Raw genomic sequence first — 23,605 nt, 5'->3', positions numbered from 1 at the left:
CCCTACCTGATCAGGGAGGGAGATAAGGTGTCGGCTCGGATGATACCCAGCTCAGCAGCATAAAATAAACTTTCAAGCAATTATTAAAAAATAAAACCAATTCTGCTGGCATAATCTGACAGCCTGCTGATGGTACATCATGATAAAGGGAAATCCCATCCAGAGCAGCAGAACAAATCCCACATGGAGCAATATTCTGGTATATATACTTCCAACTCCATGTTCCCTCTGCCCACAAATGTGTTGTCTTTACCTGTCTGTCTCTGTGCTCATTCCAAGAGGCAACATGGGTGTGTTAACTATGGAGTTCCCTTGGGTTCCCTGCCCTGTACCTGCAGTCACAGAACGTGTACGAATCAGGTCTCCAGACAATTTAAATCTGGGTTAATTAATGAGCAGATTCTGTTCAGCATAGTGAGAGGCAGCAGTTGACCCATCTGTAGCCTCTGGGACACCCCAAAGCTGCCACCAGAGGCTGTGTGGGGGAATTCATGCCAAAACAGCACCCGACGTGTGTACACACTCATATATGCAGGTGTGTACTTACGCACACAGGTGTGTGTGTGTGTGTGTGTGTGTGTGTGTGTGTGTGTAAGAGTGCGTGCACGGGTGTGTGTGCATGCATGCGGATAGCACAGCACTGAATCCATTAGGCTGGAAAAGAACTCTGACACCACTGATCCTCACCCTGTCCTCAGCCCGGAGCACCGAGTGCCACCTCCAGCCCTTCCTTGGACACCTCCAGGGATGGGCACTCCAAACCTCCCTGGGCAGCCCCTGCCAAGGCCTGAGCACCCTTTCCATAGGGAAATTCCTGCTGCTGTCCACCCTGAGCCTCCCCTGGCCCAGCCTGAGGCCGTTCCCTCTCCTCCTGTCCCTGTTCCCTGGGAGCAGAGCCCGACCCCCCCGGCTGCCCCCTCCTGTCAGGGACTTGTGCAGAGCCACAAGGTCCCCCCGAGCCTCATTTTCCGGTGCAGGGACGACCACAGCTCCGTGCGCGACCCCGCGGGGCCGGGGCGGGGCGGGGCTCCGCGGTGCGGTGGGCGGACTGCTCCGGGCTGTTCCGGGCTCTGCTGGTCTGTCGCGGTCTGTCCCAGGTGTCCCGCTCTGTCCCGGCTGTCCCGTCCCGGTCTGTCCCGGCTGTCCCGGGCGGTGGCGGGGGCGCGGTGGGGCCCGGCGGTCCGAGCGGCCATGTCGGTGTTCGTGACGCGGCGGATCCCGGCCGAAGGGCTGCGGGTGCTGACGCAGGCGAGCGGGTGAGCGCGGGGCCGCCGCAAGTCCCGGTGCGGGTCCCGGTGCCGGTCGGTGGCAGTGCTGGTTCGGGTTCCGGTGCCGGTGGTGGTGCGGGTTCCGGTGCGGGTTCCGGTGCCGGCCCCGGTGCGGGTCCCGCTGCCGTTCGGTAGCAGCGCCAGTTCGGGTCCCGGTCCCGGTGCGGGTCCCGGTGCCGGTCCCGGTGCTGGTCCCGGTGCGGGTCCCGGTGCCGGTCCCGGTGCGGGTCCCTGTGCCGGTCCCGGTGCCGGTCCCGGTGCTGGTCCCGGTGCGGGTCCCGGTGCCGGTGCGGGTCCCTGTGCCGGTCCCGGTGCCGGTGCGGGTCCCGGTCCCGGTGCGGGTCCCGCTGCCGTTCGGTAGCAGCACCAGTGCGGGTCCCGGTGCTGGTCCCGGTGCCGGTGCCGGTGCGGGTCCCGGTCCCGGTGCCGGTCCCGGTGCTGGTCCCGGTGCTGGTCCTGGTGCGGGTCCCGGTGCCGGTCCCGGTGCGGGTCCCGGTGCCGGTGCGGGTTCCGGTGCGGGTCCCGGTGCGGGTCCCGGTGCCGGTGCGGGTTCCGGTGCGGGTCCCTGTGCCGGTCCCGGTGCCGGTGCTGGTCCCGGTCCCGGTGCCGGTCCTGGTGACGGCGCGGTGCCGCCGCAGGTTCCGCGTGCAGCAGTGGGACTCGGAGGAGCCGGTGCCGCGGGCCGAGCTGCTGGCGGGCGTGGCGGGGACCCGCGGGCTGCTCTGCCTCCTCTCCGACCGCATCGACCGCGAGGTGCTGGACGCGGCCGGTGCGTGCGGGACCCCCTTCTTCCCCACCCCCCTCCCCTGGGCCCCCGGGACAGGCACGGCAGCGCCGATCGTGTCTTACAGGGCCCGACCTGAAGGTCATCAGCACTTTGTCCGTGGGCTTCGACCACCTTGCCCTGGACGAGATCAAGAAGCGGTAATGCTGCCCCTCTCCTCCCCTGCTCTGTCCCCCGCCACCTCTGACACCTCCTGCTCCAACCTTCCGCCTGCTCTGACCCCCCCCATGTTTCATACCCTCTCCCTACTTCTGCACCCCTTCCCCAACACACCCCACATCCCGCTAGTCCCTTTTGGCAGGTGGGCTTTCACAGAGCGTGGGGCTGGACAGGGTCAGCTACCTGCACCCCCCTACGGCTGGATCATGGCTGGGGTCACCCCAACCCTGCCAGGGCTGGAGGAGCATTTGAGTACTGGGGTGAGGCAAGGACAACCTGGGGAAAGGGTGTGGCAGGAGGGCTGAAAGCCGAAAGGATGTCCCTGGATACCTGGGACAGGCATAGTGCTGGCAGCCAGCCTGCAGATGCCGGGGAGCACCCCGAGGCTGCCCCAGAGCCCCGTCTGGCCTGGCAGGGGGATCCGCGTGGGGTACACCCCCGACGTGCTGACCGACGCCACCGCAGAGCTGTCTGTGGCCTTGCTGCTGTCCGTGTGCCGCCATCTGCCAGAGGCAGCAGAGCAGGTGAAGAGGTGAGTGCCCACTGTGGGTGGCCCCAGAGCTGTGCCACATGGGCTGGTGACAAGGGGCCGAGGCCAGGGCTTCATGCAGCTCACACCGAGCACCTGGGCTGGGCTCTGAACAGCTTTCCATGACACCTGTTCCTGTCCCACTCTCTCTGCCAGTGGTGGCTGGACAACGTGGAAGCCCCTATGGATGTGTGGATATGGCCTGTCCGACAGCACAGTGGGCATCATCGGGCTGGGCAGGATAGGTAAGTGCAGTTCAGAGAGCAGGTTTCTGTGTCTCCAGCAGTGGCAGGATGGGTTTGGAGCCTCACCTTCAACCAGGGCTACTGGAAGGTGTTCCTGCTGGAGGTGGGAGGGTTGGAATGAGATGGTGTTTGCAGTCTTTTCCAACCCAGACTGCTCTGGGACTCTGTGACTCAGCCAAGGTGGTGTCTTGGTGCTCACCTGGTTAAACTCCATGAGCACAGCGAGGGGAGCTGTGCAGAGCCTTTCCCAGCTGCTGTACTGGTGCCTCAGCCTTAAAGCCTCAAGTGCTTATGTGCTTCCACCACCTCCAATCCCTGCAGCAACCTGTACCTCCTGCAGGCCTGCAGTTAAACAAATGCAGTGGCAAAGTCCACGCGACACTCAGCACCATCCAGCTATGGACTTTGCCAGCAGGCAGCCATTCCTGTCCTTGCTCCCCAGTTTGCTCCCAAGGGCAGTCAAGGGTTCAGTGTCCATGGGCCCCTTTCCAAAGCACAACATCTCCACCCCCCCCCCCCTCACAGTCTGGGCTGGGAGCAGCCAGGAAGGAATGATCCCACTGCAGCAGCCCTTCAGTGGCTTTGGGTGCTGGTCCTCCAACATGTCGTGGAGTCACAGCAGCCCAACACCCTTCTCCCTCACTCCTAGGACAGGCAGTTGCCCGGCGCCTGAAGCCATTTGGGGTCAGGAAGTTTCTGTACACCGGCAGTGGCCCGAAACCAGAGAGTGCTGCGGAGTTTGGGGCTGAGTTCGGTAAGGACAGCACCAGGGCGGGGCAGTGTCGGTCGTCAGTCACAGAGCACCATGGCTGGGACGGCTCCAGGGACGTGTTGCTCTCAGGGTTGTCACCTGCAGGGTGGGCCAGTGGAGGGACAGCACAAGCTGGGGGATCTGGGGGGCTCCTGGGCGTACCCAGTGTGAGGGGGCAGCAGGAGAGGAAATGCCGTGTCCCAGACATGCCCCACAAGGCAGTGGGGGGTGACAGGGAGGACCCTGCCTCCTCTGAGCCAAGCAAAGGCTGGACATGCAGGGGTTCATCAGACCACTGTGAGACCTGTAGGCTGCAATTGATCCTGCCATGGTTCCCCTTCCCTGTGTCCAGGCGTTGGTGATTTTCTGTCAGTTTCATTTCCGCAAGAAAGTGAACAAGGGCAAAATGTAACAGCTGCTCCTAGGAGGAGGGGAGGGTCTTGTGGACTGTCCCCACGGGATGAGTACCAAGGTGTCCTGCTGGCAGGACAGGAGGACTGCAGCTGCCCCTGGAGTTTTGCTGAGGGAAGGTGTTGGCTGCAGTGGGATGTTTCTGTTTCTTCTCTCAGTCCCGCTCACCAGGCTGGCCGAGGAGTCAGACTTTGTGGTGGTGACTTGTGCCCTGACACCAGCCACCCAGGGGATGTGCAACAAGGACTTCTTCAGCAGGATGAAGAAGACTTCTGTGTTCATCAACACAAGCAGGTACTGGCAGCCCAGTCCCGTGCCTGGGAGAGCGGCTGTCGCCCTTCCAGGCTGTGAGTGTCGGGGGATCTGCTGGGCTGTGAGTCCAGACAGCGCATACAGCCTTCATGGCTGCAGCTGCAGGGAACATTTGTCCAAGGCCCCTTGGGACTGAGCCAAAGGCAAGATAAATATTCAGGGAGCACCCAGCTCTTCCCCCCACCGTGGGCAGCTGGAGCAGGAGCAGCTCACTGTGCTGGGAGGTTCCGGCACATCCAGAGAGGGTCTGACCTCTGCTTAGGCAGCCCTGGGGACCCTGTACCCCTGGGAGACTGCGGGACCCCCAGCAGTGACACCAGTCACGTTTGCCAGGGGGGCTGTGGTGAACCAGGAGGACCTGTACGATGCGTTGGCCAATGGCCAGATTGCAGCCGCTGGCCTGGACGTCACGACACCAGAGCCGCTGCCTACTGACCACCGCCTGCTCTCCCTCAAGAACTGCGGTAAGTGTCCGGGGGGTGGTCAGACCCCTCCCCCAGCAGGTGCTGCTTTGGGGGCCCAGTGAGAGGTGTGACAGGGACCTCTGGTCCCCATTTGTGCGCTGGTGCCAGTGCACAGAAGGACAGGCAGGTCAGGTTTGTGTAGGTGGGCTACTTTACAATGCAGGGAGCTGCTGTGGGCTAAACACTCCTCAACATGATGTCAAACAAGTGTGGGAACTGTTTTAATTTTCCAGAAAGCCATTGAGATAAGCTCAGTTTTAGTACCTTTGTGATAGCTCTTCATTGGATATGTGAAATTCACGGAGGATCCGATATCAGCAGGTGCATGAATGAGAAACCAATTCCCAGCTCAGGCCCTGCCCAGCTCTGGTATTCTGTGGGCTTCTGGGCACATACTGTGCTAGAAAAGTTTCCCACTGGCTAAAAGTGGGCTGCTGAGTTTGCCTGGAGGAGTCTTGGTCTTGAGAGCACTGCTAGGCTGGCAGCCTGTTACCTGGACAGTTCCAGGCTTTGGGAAGGTGGGACATTGGGCAGGTGGGGAGGTGCAGATCCAGGATTGAGACTTGTCTTCTCTGGAGGAGGGTGATGCAGGTGAGGAAGGATGGCTAGGAAGGAGTTTGCTTGGCTGGTATCTCGCAGGATGTGCTCCCTCCAGGGAGTGGGTGTTTTCCAGAGTAGGAAAAGTATGTTCCACAAAGAAACCATAGGGACAGCCATGAAAATTTGGAATTGCCCGTGACTGAGTGTCTCTTTCTGATATACAAACCTGTAGCTGTTCTTTTATCTTTTTGCTAAAACTCACTTCTTAATGGTTTGCATTGGCTCTCAAAGTGGACAGTGTGAGGAGTGATAAAAGTAGAGACTTTCTGGAAATATTTGCAGGACTTGGAGATTTGGGAGCTCTGAAACAAGACCTGGCAGGACATAATTCATGCACGTGTATTTATTGAATACATTACTTTTAACAGTCATATTACATATTTATTGATACACAAATAACATCTACACAGATCCTGTACCTCTGACAGCCCTGGAAGGGACTGCTGGGGGTGCGAGAGGTGAGCAGTGTCTCTCCCTTGCCCCTGCAGTGATCCTGCCGCACATCGGGAGCGCTACCTACGCCACAAGGAGCACCATGGCAGTGCTGGCAGCCAACAACCTGCTGGCCGGGCTGCGAGGGGAGCCCATGCCCCACGAGCTCAAGCTGTGATGGCCTGACCCTGCTCCAGCAGCGCGGTGGGACAGATGCCGTGTCGAGGGCCAGCCTGTGCCCCCTCCCCTCAGCCTGAGGAGGAGCCATTAAAGAGCAGCAGCGAATGTGTCTGCTCATGTTATTTGAGAACAGGGCATGTGGTGAGCACACTGCAGGTGCCAGCAGGCCGGGGAGAGGGGTTGGCCCTGGTTTGGGGAATGCTTGCCATGCTGGAACCACTGTAAAGGAGCTGCTGCAGCAGCATCTGTCCTCAAAACCTGGCTCCTGGGCAGAGTGAGAGGCCAGGAGTGCCTTACCTGGGCTTGTAGCCAGGAAGGGAGGAGAGGTGACAGCTTTGTCCATGCAGGCTGCTGCTGCCACAGGAGCTGCTGCCAGCCCACACATTAAATGGTCCTATGGAATCAGTGCCACTGCATGATCCTCTGCTTGAGGTGTCTAAAGAAAAGCACAAAACAGGCTTGTGCAGCTCCCCAGGAACCTCCACCTCTGCCTTTTGTATCCATAACCTATTCCAGGCACGGCTCCGAAGTGGATGGCAAGCTGGAATTCACTGGAAGGTTCTGCTACCCCTTCGTAGGTTCTGGCTGCAGCTGCCCTCATTTTTCTCAGATGGCAGTGAGCTGTGTTGATGCAGAGGAGACCCTGAGCGGGACCCAAGCCTCCAGGTGCCAGGCGAGGCCTGATGGGCACATCTCAAGGGCTTTGGGGACTTATGGATCCTGCAGCCACTGTTCCACTTCTGTAAATGGGGGCTGGAGCCTGGAGCCCATCTCTCTGTGCCGTTGATCACAGAATCATGGAATGGGTTGGGTTGGAAGGCACCTTAAGGATCATCTCATTCCACCCCACGTGCCAGGGGCAGGGACACCTTCCATTCTCCCAGGTTGCTCCAAGTCCCATCCAGCCTGGCCTTGGGCACTTCCAGGGCTTGGGCAGCCACAGCTTTGACGAGCCTGGGGTCCAGCTGGCCCATCCTGCGGGACGGGGGTGGATCTGCCCCCAGCGGTGCGCACTGGCCTTGCCTGGCCCCTCCCCATGTGCCCTCCCACCATCTGTGACTGTGTGGCAGACAGACAGCCCTGTCACAGACCGGTCACAGCCATGCAGTGCCACCCACCCCAGCCACCCCACAGGTGTCCCCACAGTGTGATGTGGAGGTCACTCTCACCAGTCTTAAACCAGCCTCCTTCCAGCTCCGAGTGCTCCCAGGCCTCACGCCAGGGAACATGCTGAAGAGCATGCCTGGACTCAGGTTCCTTTTGAGCAGTGGCTCTCTATCGGCTATCCTCCTCCTCCCTCCTCTTCCTCCCAGTCCCAGCGCACTGCTCCATGGTGTCTGGGCCCACACAGGAGTCCCTTTGGCATGTCCAGGTTGAACAGTGATGCCAGTGGCTGATCCACCCCGCTGAGGTGGGTTTGTACAGGTTTTCCCATCCCTTCACCCCAGGACAAGCCCCATTGCCTCACAGCCACTCGTGCCTTCTCCCCAGTGCCTTAACCCTGGCAGGGGACAGACAGGGAACCGGTGCTTTTTGGGGACAGCAGCAGAAGGGAAGGAGCAAGGAGGTTGCAATGGGCAGGAGGGAAGTGTCCCAGAGTGAGCAGCTGGCAGCACAATCCCGGTGTGGGGAGGGAGCCAGAACGCAGCACAAAGCCTGTGACCGGAGTTACAGTTCACCCAGCACACTCTGTGTGCCTCTTCCTGTCCCACAGCAAGTGTCCCTTGTGCTGGGCTCTGCTGGAATTTCTTGGATGCTAAATGAAGCACTCTCTGATAGCAGCAATGGCTGTTGGACGTTGCCCTGCATCACACCTGGGTGGGATTCTGATGCATTTGTCAGTAAGTTCTGATTCAGGAGCACGGTTGATTGCCTTGTGCTGACCTGTCAGAAATAGTTCTGGAGGTTTGTAATCTGGACTGAGCAGGAAAGACTTGTGGCTGTGGTGGTGGGGAGGAAGGGAGTGTGCTCTGGGCATCCCAACTGGCTGGGGAGTTTCTGAACGACCCAGTGGAAATCAGGATTGACTTTGCTATGAACACTCAGGGCATGAGTCCAGTGGGGGATCTCACTAGTCTCCAAGACTTCTTAGTGTTGACACTGAAGATTCTGCTGTTGGTGAAGCTACTGTGATGCTGAGGGATGCTGACTGAGCATCCAAGAGGTTACTGTGATCCCTGATGGTGACAGTGACTGAGAACGACCCGGTGTCTGAGCAGCTGTGTCAGATTCCCTGGGTACATCAAGAAATAGACATGAGCTGATGAACCAGCTGCTGCAGGGACTGGAGCACTGGACTCAGGTGTCCATCTCAGAACTCCTTCAAGACAAGCACCTCCTGCACCTGCGACATCTTCCCACGAGGAATTCAGAGAGCAGCAGTGACCATGGATCATGAATGTTACAGGTGCTGTGTAGGTATTATTTCATTAACAAAAGTAAGTTCTAACAAAGGACATAATTATTACCAAGGTCAGGTTTTTACGATCACTTTTGCAATCACAAGTATTTCTGTACAGGCTGGTGTGAAGAGCACCAAACAGTGAAGCCAGGCAGACACAGCAACACAAAAACGTAGGGTTTATTTCCAGGTGTTTTGGAACAGACACCCCAACACCTCCATGCAAGATCCCACCTGCAAAGTTCAATTCTAAGCGGAATTCAGTGGCATAAGCTCTCCAGGCTGTGGGGTGAGACACCCTTCATGCAGAGCGGGCAGCTCAGGTCCCAGATATGTATTTAGGCTATTCCCAGGAATTTATTGCTTCATTCAGGAAGACTCGGAAAGCCGCGAGGCAGCTGCAGGCTCCGGGCCTGCAACTGCCCTTCTGCACATCAATTGCTAATGGAATTTAAAGCTGCTGCTTCCAAAAACGCTCCAGACAAACTTTTTCTCACTGAAAGAATACAGAAGTCCTCCTGCACTGATATTCCAGATTAAAATTTTTATAAAAACAGTTGAAAAGTCCAGTTTAGTGTTTTCTGCTCATATTAGTTGCTAATTAGTCTCCTTGCTCAAAGAGATGCTTTATTCCCAAACATTGTAACAATTCAACAAATTTGGATTTAGGAATGCTACAGGAAACAGAAAATGAAACACCAAGCCTTGTTTTTAAAAAGCAAAACACTGTAAATGCAATGAAGATGAAACAGTGTTACCTAATAGAGCAACACAAGGAAATATTAAAGTACAAAATACTGCATTTTATTGATGTCTGGGAGAGTGTTTATGCAGCTCAATGCTGTTAGTCCCCAATACTGAAATTATTTCAAACACAACACAGCATATCGCACTGCTTTAAAAAAAAATGTTATTTTAATGCTTAAAAAAAAAAGAGCCAGAAATATGATCACTAAGTAAACCCTATAACAAAATATTAACATTTTAAAGGAATTAATCCAACCATCTCCTGTGTTTCTGCATTCCTCAGATGGCCAAGGTGCAAACAACACGTTGACAGGGCAGGTGCAGGGAATCCTCTGCCTCACCTGAGCAGGACACTCTGCAGCCCTGACCCAGCCCCTGCTTGGCTGAACAGCATTTATCATCAGCAGAAGTGCTCGGAAATTTTACTTTAAAACCTAAGAATGCTGAGCACCAGGTCATGTGCACCTCTGACAAGGAAGAAAGGAGACTGCAGGCAGTGTTAACTTAGAGTGGCATTAAAGAAGAGGAAATGAGATTTACATGACTCACATGGAGAACGTCAAATTTCTGCTATGCGTGTACAGTGCCATTTTTTAAAATTAAATTTACATTACCTTTTTTTTAAATGTATGGGGAAAAGTACTTTCATGACACTACTTTAAGTGGAAGGCCTGGATTTGACAACGACATTTTACAGAGTATGAGCCAGCAGTGACCTGGCAGCCAGGAAGGCCCATCACGTCACCAGCCAGGTGAGGGAGGGGATTGTCCCGCTCTGCTCTGCACTGGGGCGGCCTCACCTCAAGAGCTGGGAGCAATCATGTAAAAGACATTAAGCTGTTAGAGAATGTCCAAAGGAGGCCATGAGGATGGTGAGGGGTCTAGAGAGGAAGTCTTACAAGAAGTAGCTGAGGGCACTTGGTTTGCTCAGCCTGGAGGAGACTGAGGTCAGACCTCACTGGGGTCTTCAACATCCTCCTGAGGGGCAGCAGAAGGGCAGCTACACATCTCTTCACTCTCATGACCAGTGACAGAACTTGAGAAAACCGCTGGAGCTGAGTCAGGGGAAGTTTAGGTTGGATATCAGGAAAAGGTTTTTCACCCAGAGGGTGGTCTGGCACTGAACAAGCTCCCGAGGGATGGGGTCACAACCCCCAGCCTGCCTGAAGTAAAGAAGTGTTTGCACATCGCTCTCAGGCACAGGATGGGATTGTTGGGGTATCCTCTGCAAGGCCAGGAGCTGGACACAATGATCCTCATGGCTCCCTTCCAACTCAGCATACTCTGATCCTGTGAAATATGGCAAACAAGGATTGCTCCTGACTGAGGAGCAATTTGATCTCAGGACAGATCCACAGCTGCGAAGGGAAGTCACTAAGTGCGCAGGGCAGGAAAGTAAAGCCTGCAGATAAGAGAAAAAGACATCGTGCTCACACTGTAACAGGGACCAGATGGACTGTGGGCAACTGGGAACAGCAAGATACTGTCTTACATGGCAAAAAAAGCCATCACAAATTACCTCTCCTTCAAAACAACAAAGACAAGCTCTGTTCAAACTTCTGCATATATAGAATTGTAACATAGGAGATACAAACTGGTTAAAATACTGCTAGGAATAGCACAAACAAGAGACAGTACTTCACTTACCACTTAATACTTGTTTCTACAGAAAAAAAAAAAACAGCCAAACATCCAGATCTTGCTGTATTAAAGTTATATGTACACCTGGCAGTCCAAAAGTTACTTGTCTGGGATTTAATTTAAGCACCTTGATTACACAGTGTCCTTTACTACAAAACAGCCAAACATACATTCATAATCCTAGAACTATTGTTATAAGTAGCGTATTTTAAAGCATTATGTCAGACGGGTGCAGCCAAAGCTGTTTTTTTCTCTTTTAAAGGTAAGTGGTCTGCACTACTGTCCTAACATAATGCAGCAACTCATGTTACAGTAATTATTTAAATGCTTTCACTGTTACAAAATGCTTTAGAGAAAAAGAAAAAGAAATTTGCACGTCAGTTTCTTGTTCTCAAAACGTGCTATTTCAGGAGACCCCCATGCTGTCACCCCTCTGCCCTGCAAAGGGGCTGCTTCGCTGTGGGGGTCACATCCCCATCCCCGCCGCACGGCTCCCGGCGGCGACACCCTGCGAGGTAGGTACCGGATATCCCCAATGGCAGAGCCAAGACTTTGTGTGTGGCACCGTGGCACGCCGGTGTCCGCCAGCCCGCCGGCAGCGAGGCTCCTCCAGGCCCGGGGCAGCAGGTTACAGCAAACTGCTGGGCAGGTTGCTGCTCTGCCACCTAAGGCAGGTGGTCTTAGAGTGTTTGTAGAGGTGGCTGGACTGGCTGAAGCGCTTGCCACACTTGAGGCAGGCGTAGGGCTTCTCCCCCGTGTGCACACGGATGTGCTTCTTGCAGTCCGTGAGCGTCAGGAAGGTCTTGCAGCAGATCTTGCAGGCGTACTTGCGTGCACCCTCCACCACCAGCACGTTGTGCTCTGACAGAGCCTTCTTGCACTTGGACAGGACATCCGCAGACGCCCTGGTCAGCTGCGGCGGGCCAGGCTGCGACAGGTGCCCGCTCTCAAAGGAAGTGCTCCCGTTCATCATCAGCTGGGACCCGGACGAGCTCTCCTGCAGCTGCGAGCCCCGCACAGAGGTCACCACGGGCATTTTGGGGGCAATGCGGCGGTAGCCAGGAAAGCCACCAGCTCCACCTCTCACTGAGCCCATCATGGCCCGAGACAGCGAGTGCAAGCCCAGGCCTGAGCGTGGGAAATCCATGCCGAACTGCTCCGCTGCTCGGTACCCGGAGGTCTGCACGCACGGCAGACCCATCACATCCTGCATGGGCCTCACGAAGTGCGAGTCCGTGGGCTCACTGAACGGGTTCTCGACGTGGGAAACGGCAGCAGATGAGTGGCCACTGGCGGGCCCCGACTCCGGGCTCATCAGGTAAGAGGCGTCACTGTCCATCCTGCAGTCGCTGGTGGTGTTGGGAATGTTGTCATCGTTGTTTTGGCTGGCACCAAAGCCACCTCCTCTACTTTTGTTCAAAAAATTTGAAATGCTGAAAGAAGACTTGTGTTCCAGGTTGTTGGACACCTCCATAATGTGGATGTCTCCCACCCTGTCGGTACTGGACTGAGGGTCGGAGAAGCTGCGGTCGCTGCTCTCGGGACTCAACTCTATCTTCTCTGCGCTCACCACTCCTCCTTCCACCTCCACAGACTCACTGCCCTCTGCCTGGGAGGTGACATCGCTCACCTCATCCTGAGGCTCTGGGGAGCTCAGGGGCTCAGACTTCACCACCACCCTCATGTGCTCCTTCTCATTCAGGCTGACCTCTGGATTTTCACATGGGAAATTGCTCTTCTCAGCAGCAGCCTCCTGGTCAAAGCTGGTTTCCACTTGTGTGGTCTGTGACGCCATGGACATCTGGGAAATGTTTCCCCCGCCGTTGTCTGACTGGCTGGGCACTTGAGCATCCTCCTGAGCACCAAAGGACTGGTCAAACATGATCGTGTTGTCCTCCTGGTTATCAGCAACCGTGTCAGCCTTGGAGTTGTCCACAATCTTCAGCGAGTCCGGAGAGAAGAAATCTTCACGCGAGTGGACGACGGGCTGCCCGCTCTCTGCAGCCACATCCGACACGGGCTCGTCCATGGCAGGCCGGATGCGCTGGCGGGCACGGTCCTCGGAGGACTGCTTCCGCTTGTGGAGGCGGCGGATGGGGAAGGTGGCGCGCTGCTCCAGGCTGCTCCGCATGGAGGAGCCCATGGCGCCGGGCGGCTCTTCAGCGCCCTGCGAGGAGCCCAGCGCCGAGCTGACGATGCTGAGCCCCAGCTGCTGCAGCATGAAGGAGCGCTGCAGGCGCGCGCTCTGCTCCTGTGCGCGCTCGCTCGGCGGGGACAGCGGCAGCGTCCGGGTTGTCAGGTAGTGCTTGCAGGCCTTCACCACAGAGTTGAGGTGCAGGTGGGACGCGGCCAACAGCACGTCCATCACATTGCTCTCCCCCAGCATGAGCGTGGATGTGTACATCATGTCTATGAGCGCGGCAAAGGCCTCCGCCGTCACCACCTCGCTGTCCAGCTGGATCATGTTCATGGTCTGGTCCCCCTCGGCCACGGTGAAGAGCGCTCGGAAGTGCGTGCTGCAGGCGGCCAGCACGGAGCGGTGCGCTTTGAAGTGCCTGTTTCCCACCACGATGACGCAGTCGCACAGCTGCCCATGGAGTCTCTGGTAGTTGAGCTGCTGGAAGACTTGTTCAAAGTGTCCTGGAAAATCCATGATCCTGCAAAACAGAAGAAACCACAATATGGGCCACCAAGTTGATCAGAGGGATGGAGCAGCTCTGCTGTGAGGAAGGGGTGAGTGAACTGGGATTATTCAGCCTGGAGAAAAGGCAGCTTTAGGGTGACCTAACTGTGGCCTTCCAGCTCTGAAGGGGTCTACACTAAAGGTGGGGCAAGACTATTTCTGAGAGTCTGCAGTGAAGGAGAAGGGAGAGTGGGCTCAAATTGAAAGAGGCTAGCAGAAGATGGGATACAAGGAAAAAATTCTTCCCTGTTAGGGTGGTGAGGCCCTGGCACAGGTTGCTCAGAGAAGCTGTGGATGCCCTGGAAGCATTCAAGGCCAGGCTGGACAGGGCTTGGAGCAGCCTGGGATAGTGGAAAGTGTCCCAGCCCATGGCAGGGAGTGGAAGAAGACAAGGTGCCCTTCAGACCCAAATCACTGTGTGATTCTATGGCTGAAGTCCTAGTAGGGCTGCAGTGACGCTGGCTGTGAAGAGGAAAAGTGACAGCTGAAAGACAGACAAACAATAACACATGGGCACAGGATCAAAGGCAACAGTCTGGAGGACAAGGAAAAGGAGTAAAAATCCAGGTTCTGTCACAGAGCTGACCTCCGCACCAGCCACCTCGCAGGCAGCTGTGCTGGAAACTGGATAATGCAAGTCACTCACACCCGCTGGTAAAACATTTTGTCCTGGTTTGTGAAAAAATCTGATTGTAATAGCCTGGTGCCCCCTTTGATACACTGCTCACACAACTGGGAAACCTTCCACAGAAACACCGGCGCTGTTGACAAAACGATGCACTGCTCAACAAGACAAGTAGACAAGAGCCAGCGGTGGTTTCCTCTTAAATTTTCATTAACTGAGCATGACTCATATCTTGGTTGATTCATTTCAAGGCTACACAGGCGACCTTCAGCGATATCTTGACTGTTCTTCATGAAAAAAACAACAAAGTGTAAGATTTGGTGAGCAGAAAGGCTGCATGTGCAAGGCACACACACACATAAGTTCCTGTGCTCACGTTTATGTTCCAACAGTAGCACGACAGCATCAGTGGACACAAGACCAAAAAGCAGCTGAAATAAAAGGTCACATGGATAGAATTGTACTTTTGAGAAGGCATCAAATGTAAGTCTGCTGACTCAGAAAGTTCCTCCTCAAACATGGACGTGTTTGCTGCTTTTTCTTTCCTAATCATGACTGTCTTTGCTGGCAAGCTCGTCACCCTGCACAGGATATCCCAAGACATCCTGTTAGAGACCACCGTGTGTCCTTGGACGGAGTCAGGACAGGGAGATCATTCAATGGTTATCACCTGAAATACTCAGCACGGAGAAAATTAAGTAATTTAAAGCCTTTGAAAACTCCAGCACATTAACTGCCTGTTGGATAACTAGGGGTCTCCTGCTGGAAGGTGCTCTTCTCAAGACAGTGCCTTTTTTCCCCTGTTTTTTCTTCCTTTACGCATCAGCTGGAACACCCAAGATTTGTGCCCCTCCCAGAGAAGCACCTGCATCCCAGCGCTGCATCAGCACCGGTAAAGACACACCCAGAGGCTCCGTTTTGTGCCACACAAGGGACATAAAGGGGAGTCCGGAGAGCCCTGGTCCCGCCCCGACGCTGGGGTCACTGGCCTCTGCCTCGCCGCCGCCCCCCCGCCCCGCTCACCTGCGGTGTCCGTGCGGGAAGGGCCGTGCGAGGATCAGGATGGGGACAGGGACAGGGACTGGGACTGGGATTGGGATTGGGATCGGCCCCGGCCCCGCTCCCGCCGCTCCGGCCCCGCCCGCCCCGCCCCGCCGCGCTGCGCGTGTACGTCACTTCCGGCCGCTGCAGGCGCGGGCCAGGCTGCCAGCCAATCGGCGCCCTCGTTAGTTAGACGCGGCGGCAGAGTCTCATCTCGCCCAATCGGGGCTGAGCTTATTGACACGACCGGAGGCGGTGGCGGAAGAGGAGGAGGAACGGGAGCGGGATCCGCATTGGAACGCGCATCCCAGCCGCAACCCCAACCCCAACCACCCCTCTCATACAGCCCCTCGCTATGGCCGCCGCCGCCACCTGGCGCTACCGCGGGGACCCCGAGGCGGAGCGACCGGCAGCGCTCGGTGAGCGGGACTGGGCCGGGGGCGCGGGGCGGGTCACGGTTCCCCCTCAGGGATCGCGGCCGGTGTCGGATCTCACGGGCTTCCTCTCCCGCAGTGCGGTTCGCGAACGGGAAGCTGCGGCACCCCGACTCCCTGCGCTTCACCGTGTACCGGAACCGGGACACGGCGCATCCCCGGAAAAGGCACCGCAGGATCCTGGTAAGGGCCCGCCCTGAGGCGGGCGGGGGCGGATGCGGATCGTCAGGTCGCAGTAATATTAAGATATTATGATAATAATGTACAGTGAGGTAACAGGCGGATAAAAGCCGCAGATGTTGTTAATTAACCCCACGGGCTGCGGGGCCCCATGGAGACCACGGCGGGAGCGGCAGCTGGGCCCCAGCCCAGGGAATTCCCACGTGTAATTCCCACCGCGAGCAATTCCTTCTGCGGGCTGTGCAGGGGTTTGACCCTGTGTTGCCCTCTGGGCTGTGGCCTCAGCAGCTCCCGCCGGTTCGAGTGGGAAACTCTTCCCTGTGAGGGTGGGCAGGCCCTGGCACAGGGTGCCCGGAGCAGCTGTGGCTGCCCCTGGATCCCTGGCAGTGTCCAAGGCCAGGCTGGACACTGGGGCTGGGAGCAGCCTGGGACAGTGGGAGGTGTCCCTGCCCATGGCAGGGGGTGGGATGGGATGGGATTTAAGGTCTCCTATCACCCAAACCACTCTGGGATTCTGTGAAAATCTGTGCTGAGCTTTGTAGCAGATTTTTAAAAAAAACAATCAAAAGTTTAGCCCAGCGTGTTCCACAGAGATGTGTTCCAAGGGCCGGGATGTCTCTGGGTTTCAGAGGAGGTTCTGGCACTGACGTGGCTGACGGAGCCTGCTGGGTGGAGGTGGCAGAACAGGGACAAGCTGAACCATCAGGGAGTTGCTTCCCAGCTAGTCGGGTGAATTTGATCATGAGATCTATTGTGTTCTGTTCACACTGGGAAATCTTCACCAAAGGTGAATGGTTCAGCTAAATTACATCAAAGGAGATGAACTTCCCTCAATGAAGAGGGAACTGAGGGTACCATCAGAATGTGCTTCCTGCTGCTGTTATTAATCTTTACAGCTGCTCCACTCAAGGAATAAATGACTTTTCAGCTCAAATTCTTGAGGGAAATTCTCTGCAGCAGAGCAGAAAAACCAACACATCCTCATAATGCATTGAAAATATGTTGGGGTGGCTGAGACACTCCTGGTGGTGCTGGCTGTGGCCAGCTGAAAAGTTGGTGAATTGGAGGCACTGGACAATACTGGAGCTTAAATGAATCATTGGAAACCACATTTTTAACTGAAGTATTGAGGGGCGATCGCTGTGAGGCGTTGTGCAAGTTTGCTTTGGTGATACACTCTGCCTTTAAATTACAATGCCTGGGAATGCAGCGGTTGGTGGCACCAGGAGAAGCAGAGCAGGGGCAATGCAGGTCACTCACAGCCCTCTGTTGCAGTAACTCTCCGTGGTTTCCCAGGTCTCAGAGACAGAGCGGCTCTGCTACGTGGGACACAACTTTGGCAGCGAGGTCTTGAAGTGCAACTCCCTGTGCAGGTATGGAAAAAGGAGCTAGGAGCACAGGGGCTGGTCAGACACAGAGCTCCTGGTCCCTTCCATGGACTTGTCTTAGAGGTTTCCACGGGGCCCATGGTGGGGCTCAGAGGATTTGGACAGGAAGCTCCGGCTGTTTGTGCACATCTTGTGGAAGCTGTGATGTGTAAATCACAGAGCAGTTTGAAAATGTCTTGTGAGGTCTGGGGGGACGATATGGGTTAGTGTAGCAGCAGGACGGAGTAACAGCTTTGTTACTAAGAAATCAGGATGAAGAAATTGCCTTTATCAGCAGTTGGTCAGCGCTGAAGGGGTTGGGCAGCTGGTCCGGGTGATCGCTGTGAGGCCCTTCCAGCTGAGATGCTCTCTAATTCTGTACAAGGAACTGGCTTCGCTTCTGCAGAGTCTGTCCAAACATGCCAATACCAACCTCCGTTCTGTCTGAGCAGTGAAACTGGGAGGGCTGGATCCTCAGACAGAGCGGTGTCCAGTTAGAGATGCTGCAGCTGAAAAAAGAGCGCCAAAGGGTTGTTTGTTCCTGAGTTTGGAGAGATAAATGCAGTTTAACAAACGTGTATGGTACAGTATATGGTATATACTGTTAATTCAGTATTGTTTGTGGGCAGATTTAAGTGCTCACCTCTGAACACTGGTGAAGAGGTGGTTCCAGGGGCTAAAGTGGTGCTTGCCACTCTGGAGGTCCTGAGCTGTGGGAGCCACAAGGAGATTTGGCTCTTGTTCAAGCTATGGCCATCAAGTCCTGGCACAGCAAAAAAAGGCAAAGGACAATAGCAGAACTCTGGCACCTACACTTCACCTAATTCTCTTGTTTTAAGACTTCTGCATTTACGTAGAGCAGCAAGTCTTTCTGTTTTTATTCGTACACATGCCTTGGAGGTAACTTGGTTTATCATAGCACTGTATGTGCAAAGCAGGAGAACTGCCAGGATGTGAGAAGACCACATAATTTAAATCATTTCCACTGCTCTGCCTCTGACTAATCAACTGCCCCTGTTCTCCCCAGGTACTTTGTTGGTGTGTTAGACAAGAACTCTGGGCAGATGGAGGTCTACGATGCCGAAATATTCAACATGCAGCCCCTGCTCTCAGGTGGGAGGTGCTGGGGGTCAGAGCTGCTCAGTTGCTTTGTGCTTCTCATTCCTGCCTTGTTCCCCTGGCATGGAGTAAGAACGATTCCTTCATTCCTGCATGCTGAGAGGGACAGCGGGAGAGGGAAGCACAGTGAGTCTGGGGTGGAGGTTAAGCAGGGACTGTGGAGGATGGGAGTCACTCACAGAGAGTCACGGCACAAGCGCATCGTTGTCCGGGTGTGTTCTGCTGAGGGAGGCCTGAGACTCATCAGGTCAAGGAACTAGATCCCTGAAAAACAAAAAAAACCAGGTTTTATCCAGCTGGACTGTTTTTTGTCACTGAATCCTGGATAAGAACCCAAAAGATCACATCTTTTGGTAGCTGATTTTTACCCTGTGCAGGAGGGCCTGGGTTTGGCCATAGTCCGTGTATTGCACCCATAGGCTTTGTAGCAAAAGCTTTTTTCTTGTAGGTTCTCATATTTGGTGTGTCCTTTAATTAGCCAAGTCACGTGGAGGGGATCCTGATGTGCTGTGCCAAGTCTGTTAGTCACAGAGCTAAAGGAATTCCTGTCCTGGCTGCTTCTGTCCAAGCACACTAACTGTTGTTGTTTTATAGATAACTTGATACCTGACGACACAAGGGATTACCAGAACAAATCCTACAGGGAGAAGGTAAAGTTGAAAGCTGTGTCATGTTCTGCTGTGATTATCCAGCTGACAGGGGCAGATGCTTGTCTTGAGGCTGGGAGGTTTGGTGTCCTAGAGGGTTAACCTGTGCAGGACCAGGATTCTCACTGTGTCCAGGAGTCAGCACAGTTATTGCCTAGCTTGGGAGTATTTTCCTGGTTATTTTAGGCTGGATCACCATCCCGGTGACCTCCTGCCCCTCGCAGACCAGCACATCCTGCACCTGCGGGTTTTGCCACGTGAAGAGCTAAAGGTTTCTTAGAGGCTGTGGCTGTGGAACGAGCAGTGGGTTTTGTGTTCTGTTGGGTGCACAGGGTGTTTGAATGTGTGCTTCTCTCTTGTGCAGATGGATTTGTGCATTGAGGCCTTTGGAACCAGCAAGCAGAAGCGAGCACTGAGCTCTCGCCGCATGAATGCCGTGGGCAGCGACATCGTGAGCACAGCTGTGACAAAAGCAGCAGCAAATGTTATCGATGCAAAGGGAGTGACAGGTGAGAGGATTCTGTCTTGGGGTGTAATCAAGACAACCTGAAATGCCTTTTTCTGTCTGTCCTTGCCAAGTGTGGCAGGAACAAGAGGGGTTTTCTTTAGGTGATGGGGAGGCAGCTGGTCTAAGAGCTGAGATGGGTAGATGTAGAGGAACTGCTTCTTTCTGGTCCTGCAGGGCTTGGTGTGGGAGTTGCCTGAATAAGGGAAGGTCCCAGTGACATCAGTGTCCATTCTGGCTGCTTTGGAAGCTCCTGGGGTAGTCCATGGATATGACTTCACTGGGATAAAAGCAGTGCCTTTACCTGGTCTGATCTCTGTGGCATGGCTGTGGAAAAGGCACCTTCTTACCTCAGAGAGTGGTGCAGCCTTGGGACAGGTCACAGCACAGTGTGGTGTCACCAACCCTGGGGGTTTCCAAGCTGTGGCAGGAGAGAGCTGGGGCTGCCCTGACTCTGGACATCCAAGCAGGAGGGCAGACAAGAGCCCTCCAGAGCACTTCTGGTATCCTGAGAGTGTCATTGGCATGAACAGAAGAGATGTCTGTTGACTGTAGACCCCACCAACTTTCATCCCTTATGTTCCAGGGTGGATATTGACTGTGCCCTCAGAGCTGCTTTGTGCCAAGTCGGTATCCACTGGAGCTCAGGTGCCAAAACTGTGCTCTGCCCACCTGCAGCAGAGGCATCTTGGTGCCCTTCTTTCCTAGATATTTCTCTAGTCTGGACTGGCCTTTCTAAATTTTTATGGCCAGAAGGTTCTTGATAGAAGTTGTAAATGTTTAAAACTCCAGCTGTGACTAAAATGGTGTTGACCCATTGATCAAACTTGCATCTAAAGGAAAGATTTAGGTTGTGTTCCTGTTCTCTGCATTTTGGTTTGCATGATCCAAATACTCTCCTGTCCCGCTTCCCTCCCAAGCTCTGATGCAGGACATGGCCCAGGATGACGTGCAGAACATCTCTGCCTTCCTCCCACCATGCCATGAGGATGCTGACAGGCCGGAGCACATTTACAAGTTTGAGGACAGTATCTTTTCTGTGTCACAGTGGTTTCTCATGCCTTTAAGTCTTGATGAAGCCATCTGGCATGTGGGAGCAAGTTGAGCCTTTTCCCCTCACAAGGCAAGAGCTGGGAGCAAGGTAATGCTGCCTTGAGGTTTTGGGGCCTGCAAGTCCCATACCCTGCCTCTTTCCTTTGGAGAGCGGGATGCTCTGCCTCCCGGTGAGCAGCATTCCACAGGGAATATTGGTGAGGTCGGCCTTGCAGAAGTGAGCTGTGGTTGTGCTACAGTCTCTTAGAGGCCTTAGTTCCTGGCCAGGTTCCATCCCCCTGCCCTGCCCACTTCTCCTCAAGTGAGTGTGGACAGAACTGCCCTACCTGGAAGGGAGAGCGCAGGCTTGTTCTGTTCCTTAACATCCTGCCAGTCCTGTCTCCTGCCGAGTATGAGGCGCTGCGGGTGCCAGCAGCCACCCTCGCCAGCACCAGCGCAGAGGAGATGGCCAAGAGGACGGAAGAGAGGAGGTAACGCTGCTGCCCATGGCTGCGGCCTGGCCGAGGGGCAGTGGAGCTGCTGCTGCTGCCGTCCCCCGGCTCAGGGGTAGAGGGAGGACATTCGGTCCTGGGGTGGCAGAGCAACACCTGCCTTGGGGAATGTGGGGGCAGGTGCGTACACAACAGCGAGGGGCCCTTTGGGGAGCTGAACTCCCCCTCTCTTTCCTGCAGCCATTGCTCCTTCGTTTTGGAGGAGCTGAAGTTCCTGCCCACCGATGAGAGGAGTAGAGACCACAAAGCCCGATGCCTCTGGTTCCTGGACACCCTCATCAGGTTCAGTCACCTGAAAGTGATCAAGAAGAAGCGTACGAGACTTTTCAGCTCATAAACACATGCTTTTGGGAATGTCTTCATCATCCTTTACTCGTCAGCTGAGTGTGTGGAACATATCTCAGCCACACTCAGGGTCCTGCTTTTGAAACAGCACCACACAAAACATTTTGGTTGAGATTTTCCAGACTTGCCATCTTCCTTAGAACTTGTGTATCTGAGTGTCCTTGTCAGTCCTTGGCAGAGCTGAGGGAGGAGGAAGGGGCAAGCCTGGCTTTAAATATCCTCCTGTGTTGCTGGAGACACAGGAGTCACCACAGGACTTGTCTAAGGAGGATGTGGGAATGTCTAGACTTGGTGATAGTAGGGACTTGTTAGTGTGGTCTCAGCTTTAACAGTATTTTGTGGTAGAAGAAAAACGCATAGGGGTGTGTGTGTTTTAGATTGTGTAGTACGGAAGTGGGAGATGCTTTTTGAAAAGAAAATAAGAGCTGCTTGGATTCTCTCAGAGCTGAGAAGTTGAGAGACCTAGAAATCAAGCACTAAGGTTCCTTTTAGGTTTGTGTTCCTGGGAAGAGGCAATAAATGGTGGGATTCTTGGGGTTGGACTCAGTAATCCTGGTGGGTCCTTTTCCACATGGGTATTCTGTGATATTCCATGATGGGTGTCAGGATGATCTATGTGCTGCTGTGCTGGGTGGGCAGTGCAAGACAGAGTGTGTGTTCCTCACTCCACTGCAAAGCCCCTTTCTGCCCTAGATCCAATGGGTCCTGAATGCCCACACATCATCAGCAGGAAACTCATGAAAAATTTCACCTCGCTGACCTACAACAATGGCAGGTAAGGGATGTTGTGTGAGGCTCTGGAGGCCTCATGGCAGAGCTCAGGTTGAGGGGCCACAGACACACCATTAGGAACCCCCCTACACTCCACATCTCACAAGTTCTCCCTCTTGCCACGCAGCATCCAGAATTTCATCTCTGCATCCATGAAGGCTAAACTCACCGCGTATGTCATTGTCTTGGCTTTGCACATCAACAACTTCCAGACTGACCTCACCGTCCTGCAGAATGACATGAAGCTCCCAGAGAGCAGGTGAGTCATCCTGTTTGTTCACACCTGCCCAGATCCTCCTACAGAAAGACCCTGAGAAGGGCTCTGAAGCATCTCTGGACCTGGGTAGGGCTTTAACTTTCATGGGAAAGATGGGCAGTTTCTGGGTTCATGACCTGCGTTTCCCAGGAGCCACCTGGCAGCTGCACCTGTGCTCCAGCTGTGCTCCTGTCCTTGGCCCCACAGCATTCACTGGATCAGGCTTCCAGGCAGAACTGCAGTTATTACTGGATCTTAAGAAAGCTCTTGGTCACAACTTGGTTTTCAAGTTCCCTCATTGGTTTTGATGCTGTCACTTATTTTCCCCACAGTTATGCTCTTTATTCTTTGATCAGTAGTAATGGGGTTAGTGGGTTTAAGAGCAGTGTTTGCTCTTGGTTTCCATCCATTTTGCCTTTTTGTTTTTCTTTCTGGAACTAAACTTTTCAGGAATCCATGTTGGTTTTGGCAGTTGATGCCTGGGTTTAGTTTGTGCTGCCCTGCAGCTGTGAACAGGGTGCCTAGGATGCTGTGGGGAGAAGCGTGGAGGAGGCTTGGACCTGCTGGAAAAGTCAGTAGTGTTCTGTCCCCAGGAGGGCTCTGCCTTTCAGCCCTGCTGCTCCCAGCTGCTGCCTCATGGCATCCCTGTGCTGCAGAGACACCTCCGGGCCTCTCCCAGAGAGGTCATGCAAGGTCATGACACGGGGGCTCAACAGCCCCACTGACGGTATTAATCCCGTGTTTTCCAGGATACTGGACATCGCCAAGGCCCTGCGGCTGAGGGTGTCCAAGGCCAAGGGGGGGCCGGGGCTAGAGAGTGACCAGAACCACAAGCTGGGCACTCTGTCTCTGCCCTTGCCCATGCAGAAGGCACCAGAGGGACAGCGGAAGCGCAGGAAAAGGAACTGAGAAGCCCAGGAGGTCTGAGGGGAGACGCAGCCCCTCCCTCAGAATGTCATGGGGATGCCTTCATCTGCTGGGTTTGGGTCCAGCATCAGCCCTGACCCTCCTGAAACCTGGGCTGAGGGTTTCACCTCATTAAAATGCTGCTTTTTTTCTATGTATATAGAAAAAGCTATAAAAAAACCTCTTCTTTTTTTCCAGTTTGTCTGGGGCAGGGGGTGAAATGGAGGTTGTACTGGAGCAAATGGGACCTGTTTGAAC

At 54.7% G+C, this 23,605-nt stretch overlaps 3 protein-coding genes and 1 long non-coding RNA gene across 6 annotated transcripts; 2 read left to right on the top strand and 2 right to left on the bottom strand.

Annotated features, from left to right (window-relative positions):
• Positions 1 to 1,031: 1,031 nt before the first annotated feature.
• Positions 1,032 to 6,236, top strand: GRHPR (glyoxylate and hydroxypyruvate reductase). Of its 2 annotated transcripts, XM_048291809.1 has the most exons (9): positions 1,032 to 1,256; positions 1,907 to 2,037; positions 2,120 to 2,192; positions 2,627 to 2,743; positions 2,897 to 2,985; positions 3,635 to 3,739; positions 4,306 to 4,441; positions 4,793 to 4,923; positions 6,012 to 6,236. In XM_048291809.1, the coding sequence occupies exons 1-9, from the start codon at positions 1,192 to 1,194 to the stop codon at positions 6,131 to 6,133; spliced, it is 969 nt and encodes a 322-aa protein (XP_048147766.1). In that variant the 5' UTR covers positions 1,032 to 1,191; the 3' UTR covers positions 6,134 to 6,236. The 2 variants fall into 2 exon arrangements, with proteins under 2 accessions (XP_048147766.1, XP_048147765.1); XM_048291808.1 differs by lacking the exon at positions 4,793 to 4,923 and having other exon boundaries at positions 1,095 to 1,256.
• A 2,464-nt stretch (positions 6,237 to 8,700) lies between these two features.
• On the bottom strand, positions 8,701 to 15,364 carry ZBTB5 (zinc finger and BTB domain containing 5). The gene is made up of 2 exons (XM_048291807.1): positions 15,256 to 15,364; positions 8,701 to 13,581 (listed from the first exon to the last, which is right to left on the bottom strand). Exon 2 carries the CDS (start codon positions 13,575 to 13,577, stop codon positions 11,553 to 11,555), a length of 2,025 nt encoding a protein of 674 aa, XP_048147764.1. The 5' UTR covers positions 13,578 to 13,581; positions 15,256 to 15,364; the 3' UTR covers positions 8,701 to 11,552.
• A 152-nt stretch (positions 15,365 to 15,516) lies between these two features.
• On the top strand, positions 15,517 to 23,505 carry POLR1E (RNA polymerase I subunit E). The gene is made up of 12 exons (XM_048292210.1): positions 15,517 to 15,692; positions 15,787 to 15,890; positions 17,184 to 17,260; positions 18,282 to 18,367; positions 18,968 to 19,023; positions 19,385 to 19,529; positions 20,446 to 20,553; positions 20,952 to 21,048; positions 21,250 to 21,383; positions 22,108 to 22,189; positions 22,313 to 22,444; positions 23,191 to 23,505. The coding sequence occupies exons 1-12, from the start codon at positions 15,629 to 15,631 to the stop codon at positions 23,348 to 23,350; spliced, it is 1,245 nt and encodes a 414-aa protein (XP_048148167.1). The 5' UTR covers positions 15,517 to 15,628; the 3' UTR covers positions 23,351 to 23,505.
• Positions 17,257 to 19,428, bottom strand: LOC125320172. Of its 2 annotated transcripts, none has more exons than XR_007201037.1 (3): positions 18,553 to 19,428; positions 17,898 to 18,017; positions 17,257 to 17,795 (listed from the first exon to the last, which is right to left on the bottom strand). It is a non-coding gene; the product is annotated as an uncharacterized LOC125320172 (long non-coding RNA). The 2 variants fall into 2 exon arrangements; XR_007201036.1 differs by having other exon boundaries at positions 17,257 to 17,763.
• Positions 23,506 to 23,605: the final 100 nt, after the last annotated feature.

Source organism: Corvus hawaiiensis, chromosome Z (assembly GCF_020740725.1).
Source record: "Corvus hawaiiensis isolate bCorHaw1 chromosome Z, bCorHaw1.pri.cur, whole genome shotgun sequence".
NCBI classification, from domain to species: domain Eukaryota; kingdom Metazoa; phylum Chordata; class Aves; order Passeriformes; family Corvidae; genus Corvus; species Corvus hawaiiensis.
The sequence above is the reverse complement of the archived record's forward strand: the minus strand, read 5'-3'. Positions and strand labels throughout refer to the sequence as shown.

Excerpts from the sequence above, each read along its gene's own strand:
- GRHPR (XM_048291809.1), top strand. The coding sequence starts at position 1,192 with ATGTCGGTGTTCGTGACGCGGCGGATCCCGGCCGAAGGGCTGCGGGTG. Across the intron at positions 1,257-1,906 it reads GTGCTGACGCAGGCGAGCGG|GTTCCGCGTGCAGCAGTGGG; the intron begins GTGAGCGCGGGG and ends GTGCCGCCGCAG. Across the intron at positions 2,744-2,896 it reads GCAGCAGAGCAGGTGAAGAG|TGGTGGCTGGACAACGTGGA; the intron begins GTGAGTGCCCAC and ends TCTCTCTGCCAG.
- ZBTB5 (XM_048291807.1), bottom strand. The coding sequence starts at position 13,577 with ATGGATTTTCCAGGACACTTTGAACAAGTCTTCCAGCAGCTCAACTAC.
- POLR1E (XM_048292210.1), top strand. The coding sequence starts at position 15,629 with ATGGCCGCCGCCGCCACCTGGCGCTACCGCGGGGACCCCGAGGCGGAG. Across the intron at positions 17,261-18,281 it reads AAGTGCAACTCCCTGTGCAG|GTACTTTGTTGGTGTGTTAG; the intron begins GTATGGAAAAAG and ends TGTTCTCCCCAG. Across the intron at positions 19,530-20,445 it reads CGATGCAAAGGGAGTGACAG|CTCTGATGCAGGACATGGCC; the intron begins GTGAGAGGATTC and ends TTCCCTCCCAAG.